Here is a 13049-nt window from a genome sequence, read left to right as displayed (position 1 = left end):
TTTTCTTTTTTGACACCACCGTCCCACCGGGAGGAGGTCCCAGGGAAAACCCAGGACGCGCTGGAGAGACTATGTTTCTCGGCTGGCCTGAGAACACCTTGGGATTCCCCCGGAAGAGCTGGAACAAGTGGCTGGGAAGAGGGAAGTCTGGGCCTCCCTTCTCAAGCTGCTACCCCCGCGACCCGACCCCAGATACACTGAAGAAAATGAATGAATGAATGAATGAATGAATGAATGAATGAATGAATGAATGGATGAATGGATGGATGGATGGATGGATGGATAGAAAAAAAATCTTCTTTTTTAATAACTATAGGCATTTATAAACACCATGAAAATGTCATGCCTGTTCAGGAAGGAGTGAGTTTTTGTTTCCCACATATGATGATGTAGAACATGTGCAAAATCTTCAGGTTGTGGAAAGTTGTTTAAAAAATTCTCAAAAAAAACAAACAATTCTTGTCTATGGCATTTAGCTGATAAAACGACATCAGGTTAGCATATAAATGTTCTAGCTATTCATGTTGACTGATACCAGTCTTTGCTAAAATAAACTAAAACAGTGGACTTTTTGAGGTGGTTAAGCACCATGTTCACTCACAAATAGCTGAAATCCATGAATACTTGAGACCCCCTTGAAAATACCTGTCACTGCCTATTTTAATTGTTCATGCACCAAAAATACCTTAATATGGATTAATATGAACAGTGGAAACCATCTCGCACAACTCCAGAAGGAAGTCTACAGTCTTCCCCATTTCCGCAGCCAATCAGCATCAAGGCAAATACATGGTGCTCCGGAATTGACTGCTTTGCATCCACCATCCAATAGCATGTGAAGTATTGGGACTAGGTATTCAACTTCCCAGGCTGCATTATCTTTCAAATATTTTAGATATGATCAACAAAAAAAATGCCAATATGTTGGGTTTATGCAAATAATTTTGAGTTATATTCCTCAGAAAATCTGCAAATAAGTGAATTTATAAATAATGAACAGTGAGCATGCAGTAGTCCATGGTAAATTAAATGAAGAAATTAGGTAAAATGACACAATTTCTTACAAATACCCCAGAAGGGTTGTGCATTTATAATGGTTCATTTTAATTCAATTTCCCAAAATAATGTCAAGTGCCACCAACTACCATCAGGAGGATGCTCACAGGATTTATGTATTCATGTTTTTGAAATTCCAGACTTTGTCTGCGGAGTTGAACAGAATGGGTTTATTTTCAAGTAACAGACACTTGATGTTAGATAGTTTAATTGTGTTAAATGTGTCAACACAGTCAGAGGTCTTTTAAATCTCTTAAAACCCTATTTGATTTATTGTGATTTCAGTATGTCATTATCTAACGTAGCTTGTCAATAAGACACAGAGTTATATAGTAGGTCTTACCTTAAGCACATGTTCCAGATTTTCGACTTTGGCCTGGAGTTGGTTCCTTTCCTTCTGGGCCTTGTCTTTCTCCCGGCTCACTGTGGCAAACGTTTGTCTCAGCTGGACATAGTCGCATCGCACCTGGAGGCACATGAATCCCAAACAGAGCTCAGATATTAGACAGGAAAGGATGAGAAATAATTAGAGAAGTTTAAGTAGCAAGCCGCAAACCAGAAACTGAAGGTTATGAAATGTAACCAACAGATTTGTTTTTAGAATGGAAAAAAAAGAATGTGTGTTTTCTGAATATTTTTTGCACCAGATCTATGTTTTAAATTTATAGTAAATTACATGTTCTATCTTGTTGGTCTGAGGCATGATTTTTAAGTTCACAATCTGAAGAGAAATTAATCAGGACATTTCCATTTATCCTTGATGACTTTGAGCTGCTGACTTGAGCACCCAGCGTTTCGCTTTAATATCAGCCTTGAGCTGGTTCTTGTTAAGGTGGCCTTACAAGATTGAGCTGAGCCACCCATCAGCCATGCAACCTTCATCTTCTCATTAATTACCAAAAAACTGAGGAGAGCACAATAGATAAGCTCGCACACCTAGAGTGCACACAATTAGACAGCTGCAAAGAAACCAAGCTCATTTATTTTGTGGGATTTGTGACAGTAGCGGGAGCTGCTGAAGGGAACTAACTCTTCTGATGCTTGCATGGACAAGAAAGCAACAGATTACCATTAATTAGCATTTATTATGTTTAATATTATCAATATTTTACATGCTGCTTCTGTTAGATATACATATTCCAGATACGTCATGTGTATACCCAAAAAATAATGAGAAAAATTACTAAAAGCGAATAATGTTTTGCACTCCTACATGGTGGAATGATCATATTTCACACAACGTCAGTGATTCTTAAAATCAAACAATGGTTCCATACATTAAAAGTCCTATATCATATCACCTCAACCACACACTTTTTTCTAGCTATCATTGAGCTCCTCTTGTCAATTTGACCATTTGTGAAACAAAAAAAATCCTAAGCCTCCATAGCAAATATGTGTTTTTTCTAAGTAAAATACTGAGAAACAAATACATTTTAAACTCATTCACTTAATTGTGAAGTGTACAGGAATCAGTGACATCCAGTTGCACAAACTGCAAGCCGAACCCCTTGAATTCACCACCCACTCTCTTCATATAAGAGAGGGATAAAATGCAAAGGGCATGCTCTGAAATCTGTTAAGATCTTCACACATGTAAAACAATTGCTGCAATCCTCTATTTTATTACAACTGTCAAAAAACATTGACATACTGGCTAACCACCAAGTTTATGTTTACAGCTCTCTCAACCATTTACATCACCACTGTCTTGATATCTGAAGTATTAATATCTTCTATGACTTTTTTCAATAAGAACCTTTCATCCAAACAAGGTTCTTCCCGCAGTCATCCCTACAAGCCTCCTACCCTCCCACTACAAATCTGGCAGGAAAGAACACGCTTTTAGCCCCATTTCTATTTTGTTTCCATGCCCACCTTGTCTGTGCACAGATGGCATCATTAATGGAGCAAGAGGTCTAAGCAGGGCTTCCTGGACACATGTCAACACCTCTCTACACTGCTCCACCCGCATTCTGAAAGTCACTTTTATTGCCAAAGCATCTATCTCAGTGTGCCATTGTCTCCATTACAACACTTGTGGTTGTAGTTACAAATCCAGGGGCAGTGGCTGAATGTTTGGGTCAACATAAACAAAGATTATTAAGAGAGAAGATGGAAAAATAATGATATAAGGAACCCAAACGAGTATTAAATGAAAATGTTTGTAACCTGATGAGTCATCATTAGATTACCCACTGGTCCAGTCATATTGATCTGCGGGAAATACTACTTGTCACTAATCCATTTATAAGGTATTGTGTAAGTCATATGGAGATACACAACTACCTCGCTAAGACTCTAAAATAGGTATATGATTCTCACAGAATGACTATATTGGAGTAAGATTACCACAATTTCACACCATCAGAAGACATTGTGCACAAATATAAAACTAAAATGTATAGCATTTATTTAACACTCTAAGCAAAACTAGCAAGAAATAGCAGTTGCTAATTAGGCTAAAAGTCCCAAATAACATATGAATCATGGGTTGGCCAACAACAAATGGATGCTGCAGGTGTATTACTCTGATTTTAGTCTAAATGGGAGGTATCTTCTTAAAAACATCCCATTCATTTGACAAGGAAGTAAAGGAGAAAGATAGGTGATATTGGTCCTATTCAGAAGTTGCACATTTTATCTAAATTATGTTCTAGGCAGTTTTTCAGGAGATTAGTAAAGATTAGACAACAAGAGAAAATGGTCTGTGCCATGAAGTTGGTGATGAAGATCAAGAAAGTGGATTTACCTTTTTAAAGTGGAAAAAGCAGAAATGCAACAATAATTCTTACTGCAGATTAGAAAATTGCATGATTTTTCTAGTTATGCTATTAAAAAATACATTAATTGTAATTTTGGTTGGGATACACAGATATGAAAAATAATATAGAATAAATACTAACTTGGTTTCATAGTAGTTTTCAGTTGCAGAATATTATGCCCTGCTGTTTTTTCTGTTCTTCTATTTATAAAACAGTCCAAGTGTAAAACCTGCTATTAGCTTGTAAATTAGGCGGGCTACGGATAGCCAGGCTGCAATCGGCTATTTCATAGATATGTCGCCGCAGCTGCCGAGTGTATTTTAAAACAGCATTACCGTAACATGAGAGATGGGTGATGCTGCTTTATGCAGCAATCCATGAGTCGAGAAATATTTAGGAGCAGATTTATTTTTCTATATTTCCAACTGAATAGGAAATCTGTATTGGTCTTCGTTCAGCCAGCTGACTAGCAGAATTTAGTGACATACAGTATAAGTGACAGCATTTTATTACTTTGTAAAGCTGGTGAAAGGTCCAGTCACTTTGGCCCTTTTCCTGTTACTTTTTATTATTATTATTATTTTTTTTTTTTAATTAAATTAACCTTAAACAATTTGACTGAAAATTTTAGCGGTTCTGAAACTGAAAGCTCTCTGCAACAATATATCTTATCATTATCTTCATCACGATATTAATATTTGTGGTATTTTAATTGCAAAGGACTCCCATGACAGACATTTGGTAGGATCATATGCATGAAGAATAGCAGTAGCATTTGCAGGTATCAGCATTTATATTCATGCTAAAGCTCATATGGAATATTGGGAACATTGTGATAAAAAAAAATTTAAGAAAAGAGTCTGTGTGGGTTAACAGCAATAGATGTAGTTGTCACAGTATTAAAGTTTGACACTTTGAAATAAAGTATTGCAGTTGCACTTTTTCCTTTTATTGTGTAGTTCTACTTGATACTGGTCCTGGCCCAGGTCCATGTAAAATAATAAATATCTTCCAATTGATAATCTTCTAAGGTGTGTGTACTTGTAGTGGACAATTTGTACATAAAATATGTGAACATCCTCACCTGCTCATGCTTGGATGCCCTAAGCTGGTGGCTGATCAGCTCGAGGTTCAGACGATTTCTTTCCTGCAAGGCAGCATGGAGCTTCGCTTTCTGGAAAAAGAAGAAGATCCAGCACCAAGGGAGAAGTTTACCATCTTGTCATATTATCATAGAAACCTTTTTTACTCTAATGATTTCATGTCTAACTATATAAAATATGGAAGCCACACAGAACCACTCCATCTTAAAGTGATTACATAAGCGGCAGATGAAAGACTCAGGTTAGTGCCGATCCCTCCCTCCGTCTCCCACCGTGTTTGTGAGTGTTAATGTGTGTGCATGCAGATAAGCTTTTCTCTAAGATCCTGTCTAGGGTACAAAACACACAGCTGTATGCTGTCACCCTCTATTTGGTATGTGGCATTGGCAGTTGAAGAGGACAGCTAAAACAGACAAGAAAATTGGAATATGAGGATAGGAGAGGAAGGGGTGGATAGATGGAGGGAAAGAGGATGACAAAAAAGTGGGACAAAATTGTTTAAAGTTAGATATTAAAACCAAAAGAATGACAGCCTGTCAGTCAAAAGCAAAGAACGTAAACAGGCACATAAGACTCTTGAGAGGAAATTAAATTGCAAGGCGTAAAAAAAGGATTGAGAAGTATGTAGAACCTGTCTGCTCTTTCCACAGTTCACATTAACAGTCAGAAGTTGTCATGCTGCTGGTGCTGCAGGTACTCAAGCATTATGTAATTATGCCAGACTCAAAGTAGGGCAGCGCTCTCCTCCTCTCGCAGCTATGAGCATTCAAGAGTGATTTCACTGTGACTGACCATATCCTTGCACCTAATACCACTTCATTCTGCTGATGGTCATTCTCAGCCATCCACTGTTGAACTGTGCCATTAATAGGAACAGTCAGCTCTGTTCCCTAATCAGCTTTTAAGCAACAGGAGTCAATAACAGCTCGGAAGCTTCCTGGTAATACAGACAAATCAAACAAGCAGGATGTACTTTTTAACATGAATTCATTAAAGTAGAAGTTATTATCCCTAAGGATAAATAGAATAGATTATTAAAATGAAGGTTTTATAGTCTATCCATATTTATCAGCACCCCAGGTAAAGCTTTCAAATAAATAAAGTTTTAATGCAGTAGCACAGTATTTCACTGAAAAACATAGAACATTCCGGCCTATAATTGGATCACATTTATTCCAATTTTAGGAAAAAACATTGGTACCACACTTATAGGCACTCCTGCTGTTAAATTTGTACAGCCCTATTTTCTCCTATAATGTGTCTCAAGATTAGAGCATACAAAAAGAGGGATATTTGATCCTTTCCTTTTATATCGCTTCACTAAAGCTTTAAGGATTTCTGGGTCTCCTTCGGTGCTCTTTCCAACATACTCTTGCTGCTGTGAACAAGACTTTGGTAAGGAGTCATAAAATAGGATAGATTTTGTTTTGTAAAATCAACCCTCAACTGATTTGGCCATATATTTTGGATCATTATCTTGCTGAAAGACCCAGGGATGATCCATTTTTAGTTTTCCTTATGATTTTAATTTATTTGTACATGTAAAATGTCCTGATACTTCAAAAGATTTCTTAATGTTCCATAGTTTAAGGGTTTCCAGACTCTTCGGAAGAGATACCAACCTACAACATCATTGACCATCTAGCACTTGAATGTTGCTGAAAAGCTCAGCATAAATTTTACAAAGTGCTTCAGTCAAATTTAATTTAGAACTATTGTAAGAGGAGTCAATAAGTTAAGCACAGGTGATATTGGGGTTTTCCTTACTTAATAAATGTACACTAACATTAGGATTGTGTTACTACAAGAATAAGATGGTCTTTTGGTCAGTAAACAGGCAGCAAAAAAGAAGAAGAGATTATAATTTCTAGTCTCTCACATTATATCTGCACTTCACTTAATCAATGTAGAACTATTTTGTTACTGAATCAGTATTTTTAGTCATTTGCATGCATTTTAAAACAAAAATATTCTTGTGTTTGGAATTAGGCTGTTTTTCAAATAGTTTTGGATTAGTTGGATTAGTTGATCCAACTTCAAATTGGTTATTGTGTAAGAGTGTACCTTCATTAGCATGGAGATTTTAAAAAAGTATGTCTGATTTTATCAACACTTTCTGCAAAGACGGAGGCATTGAGCTGTTTTTTTTATTTGTCATACAAGAGCTGCAGTGAGCTACAAATTTCAGGATGCACTTTTTACATTACTGCAACATGCTCCCTTGAACCCACCTGCAGCAAAAGAGAATCCAATATTTTTCTGCGCAAGAAAAGATTGAGCAGCTCAGGGGCTTTTGATCAAATTTATCAGTATATTTGAGGAGCTCAATAAACCGGCCGAGATGAGAGAAAAGAAAGAGAGTAATGGGAGGCTGTTGTGCTCATTCATCTCTTCGTGTGCAGACAGAGACAGCAGCAATGTTGAAGAAAGACAGAATAAAGCCAAAACATTGGCAAGGGCAGGAAGACACAAAGCACAGTGAGTAAGGCCAGTTTCTGCTCTGATTGTATAACTGTCACTGCAACACAGAGTCGGTGCAAACTGCAGAAAATCACACTCAGCTGTAGTAGTAACCACAATGGATATTGTACCTTTTCCTTTAACTCTGAGTAAGTGGGTGTGGCAAACCTCAAGCTATCAATCAACCTTCTTGTCTAGTAAAAATAAGTTCAGTTGAGATTATTTCAGCACACAAAAAAAAATGTGAACAAAACACTGGACAAAAAATGACCTTTAAAAATACATGTTTTAAGGGCCGCGAATATGATGACTGTTTCTGTACTTCCTCTCACTTCCAGCAAATCACACATTCACAGCTTCACTTAGCACTCTGTAACATCTTGTAAACACACTGTTAGACTGCGAAGCCAAGGGACACACACATTTCTATGCCAATTCAGACCTTCAATATGCGCAAATCAACATAGGAATCTGTTTCGAATATTTAAAGTAGGCGCTAACAAGGGTGTCTCTTTAGGAAAAAGCAGAACAGGGACTCCAAGTGAAAATTGTTATGTGTGAATCTTTGCATGGTTGTGAAATTTGAGATCAATATGTGCATTCAGAGAGAGCACGCATGCTTAGAGACATATAAATCAACAGTACTAGAGCCTAATTCACTCTGACAACCTCTGTCTTCCTTCATCTTTCTTCTGCATCTATATGTTTACACACCCTGTGCAGTTCTAGCACAACCCCAATAAGAATTTTACATCCGTAACCGATAAAAAACTAAATCTGCTCACAGTGGACAATCCCCAGGAGCTTCTGTGCATCTATGCTATATTCTGGTCTGCCTTCACATATATATGAACTTGAGTAACTCCTCAGTAGTTCACTAAAATATGGACAAATAAATACAAAAATACCAACCAATAAGACAAAACAGAAAACCAAAGTAAAAAGATTAACAATTTCTTGCTTCTGTATATTTTTACAGAAGTGCAGTAATTCTATTCTTACTGCTGTTTTGAAGCATAAAGCATTAAAAAATTTTATATGATGTATTTCTTATTATTTGTTTCATGTAAATTAAATCTTTTTAAAGAAATGTTAATTATTTCAAATTATGGATATGTTAAGTATACATTAATGATGATTGGAGCAGGAATTTGATCTTATAATTAATTTTGTTGCATCTTCCCATTATGAGAATGGGATTTTAAGATTGCTTTCTTTATAAATATGGGGCAATTCTAAAATGCACTAATATTATAACCATGACAGGCTATGTTGTTAGGATGAAGAATTGATAAAGGGTGAAATCCTGCACACACTCATTTGTGGGATGCCTCCTGATGAGTTTAAATGGGCTTTTTGTGGGTTGAGGATTGCTGCTGTTTCCCCAGGAGGATTGCCATTAATTAGATGTCATGTACGAAACATTTTGTTCCAGTTAAGCTGTGAGTGGAAAGACACAGACAACATCGGCTTTCTTCAGTGTGGGCACAAGTAAAGCCTCAAACACATATGAAACTTGTGTCCAAATTATAAAAAGCATGAGCTTTGCAAAAATGATTTGAAAATGCATACTTAAGTTTGCAAGAAGGCAGAATTTTGGCAGCTACATGTTGTATTTTTGTACAACAGCCTCTTACCAGATTCTCAGAATGAACATAGTGTGTTTTTACTTTAAGTTAAGCTCAAGTAAATGGTACATATACTGAACTTTAACAGAATTTTTGAAGTAAATATATTTAATACAAATTTAATAGATTTTTATTAAATATGTATGTGCATAAATAAAAACTTAAATAAACTTCCTGTTTTTCTGTATCCTAATTTGAACTGTTACATGGTTGAATGATTTATGACAAAGGACAGCTCCTCAGTTTAAATCTGCAACAAATCCCATGTTAGGGACTTTTTTAACGTGTTAATGGAAACAAAATAACCCAAAATAAAATGTGGAGTTTGGCTGTGAGGGGAAACATAATAATCAGCATTCACTCCCCTGCCAAATGACCCCACAGCAGACAGGGGTATTTATTAGATTCAGCTCTGACAGGCAGCCATGCACAAACAGCACCCACGTACACATGCAAATTATTGTGTGTGTGCTGCTTCTCAAGCAGGAGAAGTGGCCACAAAAAAGGTTTTTTAAACACTAAATTCCTGACTAAAATTTTATCTTACTAAAAATGTGAAGGAAGAGCTCCTTCGGTTTATCTTATCATAAAAAATAGCCCTTTCAAAACATTGTATTGTATTGAGGTCCAGTACAGCATGTAGCTTTATAGTAAAACACTAGGATTCATTTATTCTTCTTGTAATACTGTAATATTTCCACCCATTTCCCTTAGGAAATGGGTGGAAATAATGCCCTTGGGAAATGGGTGGAAGTTAGTTACTGAACATAAATCCAACTCTGTAAGGATGTCTGCAGCCATAAGTATACTGGGAGTATCACTGTTGTTGTAGTAATGGGACTGCAATGCTCTGCTTGGGTTTATAAAAATTAAAAATGTATTTGTTAAAGATAAGTAGATAAATAAATAAATAATATCCATATAATCATTGTACGGTAGAGGTGTCGACCTCCATTGGTCAATGGGCAAAAAGCAGGGTACACCCAAGCAGGGTCGTACTTCATCACACAGAAGCATAAAGACATGGAATAATAAATACAGATACACCAAAAGGGAAAGTGGCCATTTCATCTATCATGAATGTTCCTGGATGATGGAAGGAAGCTGGAATACCCCATGCATCTATGAAATATCAAAACCACACACAAAAGACTCTGGCTGGGATTCATTCATCAAATCTTCTGTAAGGCAACAAAGTTAGCAACTAGATGACTAGACTATCAAAAATATCAAATAATATGAGATCCTTAAGATGCCACTGCTGTGATTATTTTGTAATTCCTCTCTCACATACCCCTAAAGAGAAATAAGAATCAGTGAGTATAGGTTTCTGTAGGTAAAAGCTTCAAAAGACAGGAGATCAAGAATTGGTCACAACAATTCAGGGGTCTTTCTAAACTTAACAAATCTCAAATTATCTGTACTGTAACATTCAAAAGATATTTGAGCAAAATAAAGGAAGACCGGTTTGCTAACTGCAGATTGCAATTTACTGAACATAGAGTTGTTTTCAACATATTTCAACATAGGACACACTGGCAAGGTTAATGGCAACTTTTAGAGGACTGTAAACTGACACTGTACATCCCCACTTAAGGAATTGGCTGAGAAAAGGAGGCTCATTTTGGAGGATTTATAGAGTAGCATTAGCCAGGTCTACACAGCAGTATGATATATATTACCCAGACTCTGCCCTCTGAAGGGCTTACTGTAGCAGGCGTTCATCTTTACACAAGGGCGTGACTTGAGACACACTAGATCTGCAGCCAAACACTAGTTTCCTTGGCAGACTGTTTAAAGAAGCATTTGGAAATCAGCCATTTATAATGTTCTTCATACTGGGTCCTGCTTTTGGTTTATAACACAAACATGACATCAGGCAAGGGAAGCTGACCCATATATATGTGTAGGGCAAATTTTCCCATTTAGAGTGATGGTGTATAAGCAATACAGTCAGCATAATGTCATCAATAGATTATTCATCACATCCTTTTAAAATATTCCCCTTGTTGTCTCAAAGCAATATCAACTGGGATTCCCTCAGCCCTTTGGTTGAATGTGTCTCTACAGGTGCCTCATTTATAAAACATAGATGTGTGGTAAATAGAGTTAAAGTGCAAAGTATTGTGCACCCTTGTTCATATGTGAACACACACGCAAGTATGTTGCAGTCATACGGCCCCTGAGGTCATTTCTACAATGTAAACTGTGGCTGCAGATGGCAGTGGGTTCTATCAAAACAGTGAAGCGTGAATGGACATTTACATATGTACGTGTTAGGAAGAGCAGGAGCTTCAAATGGTTGCATAACTAAAATTACAGATGCCTCAAGCTCTAATGAACCCACATGTTTCAGCCCTTTCATCTGAATCCTAAACATTCACAGTTACCAAGGTTGGCGAGAACTAAAAAATAAATATGAAAGTGGCACACACCATTAAGTGTATATCACTTTAAGTGTGTGTCACTGAGATTGAAGAGAGGGTATTAAGAAAGACTGACATAAAAGAGAATAATAATAAGGCATTTATCAAAAGGATAATAATAACTTAAATTCACCATCATGGTGGATGACTTAACTGCTGGTGTGTTTTAGATCATTGTCCTGCTGCATAACTGAAATGAGATTGAGTATAAGGTCACCCACTAATGGTTGGACTATCTCCTTCAGGAATTCCTGCAAAAGACCAAAATTTATGACTCCATCAATTACCACAAATCATCCACGTTCTGCAGCAAAGCAATGACATCCATGTTGGCATGCTGTTCAATATGTGATTTAAAAAGCAGATGGAGACATCAAACTGAAAAACAACTGACAGCAAATGTGTAATATCTGAAAACTAAGTCTTTTATGCACTGGGACAAATCCAGCAGACACTGGACAAAGGAGCTAGGGGATGTGTCAACCATCAGTGGAATATCAGGTTTACAGTTTATATCACTATGGAAATCACCTTGTTGATACGGAAACAGCATGGTGTGTTTGACCGACTTATTTTGGAACTCAATAATTTCAACAAAATTCAGTTGTTTTGGCAAGCAAGCTCAAATATTAGCTTAAAATCAGTTGCATTTTCATTTGTCTCGTATATGTTGACATAAAACTGGCTTATTGGGGTTAGAAGACTTTTTGGGTCTGAATGACTCATAGGTTAGAAGTGAGTTGCTTAACAAACAAAGACCATACAAATGGATAAGAATATGAGAAAAATCTGTCAATGTTCAAAGAAAGTTGAGTAGGCATAAAAAAGTCAGTAAAACATTAAAATCAGCTGAAAGCATTGGCCATACACCCCAAATACCCCATCACCTATAAGCAAAAATATAAATGTCTCATAAATTTTATAAATTCATCTTTGCTACCTATTTTTATATAAAAAACCTTTCTTACAAGTGTTCATTGTTTTTAATAAATAAATAAATCTGCTGCTTAATTCAAGAACTTCCTGGGATATGGAGTCTAAGCATGTGCACAGGTTGTCAGCATTTCTGTGAAGAAAGGTCAGTTTTTAAAGCATGAAGTAGTGTGAGGAACTGGCAGGAAGAGAACAACGCTGCTACAGGTCAGGAAAGATAATCATTTCCTCAACATGGGGACATGTTCACCTTAACCTCAATTCTGTCATATATTTGCACTTGGCTAAGTGTTATATGCATGTCTCAAACAATGTTTGTTTAAGCTAATTTTCTTGGAGAATTAAAACTTACTTGTGAGGGAAAGTTAATGGTTTCAGTAGGCAAATCATCTCAGAACAAGTGCAACATGACAGAAGCATCTTTGAAAATGAGATTGATTACTCATTCATTTTCACACATTTATTTGAACAGCTACAATATAGGTATGGGGGTGTCATTTACATAACCAAACACCTTTTTCAAACATTAATGATGACGACCTCAAACAAAATTCCTTTCTTAAGGCTTTTTTTATTATGCTTCTGAGTCACATTCAGAGGCATTAGCATCATCATCAGTTGAATTAGATTTTAATTCACCCACCCACACCATGACCTTCCCAACCAGAACAGCTTTCT

General features: G+C 36.6%; 1 protein-coding gene across 9 annotated transcripts in view; it reads right to left on the bottom strand.

The window, feature by feature from the left end:
- Positions 1-13049, bottom strand: part of LOC114149993 (RIMS-binding protein 2-like) — a 73599-nt gene that overhangs the window by 34381 nt on the left and 26169 nt on the right. For all 9 annotated transcript variants that reach the window (XM_028026140.1, XM_028026134.1, XM_028026132.1 and 6 more), the window contains exons 4-5: positions 4906-4995; positions 1400-1522 (exon numbers count right to left, since the gene is read on the bottom strand). In XM_028026140.1, the coding sequence (XP_027881941.1) occupies positions 1400-1522; positions 4906-4995 (213 nt within the window). The remainder of the gene's footprint in view (positions 1-1399; positions 1523-4905; positions 4996-13049) is intronic.

The sequence above is a fragment of the Xiphophorus couchianus genome, chromosome 8 (assembly GCF_001444195.1).
Source record: "Xiphophorus couchianus chromosome 8, X_couchianus-1.0, whole genome shotgun sequence".
NCBI lineage: Eukaryota > Metazoa > Chordata > Actinopteri > Cyprinodontiformes > Poeciliidae > Xiphophorus > Xiphophorus couchianus.
The sequence above is the reverse complement of the archived record's forward strand: the minus strand, read 5'-3'. Positions and strand labels throughout refer to the sequence as shown.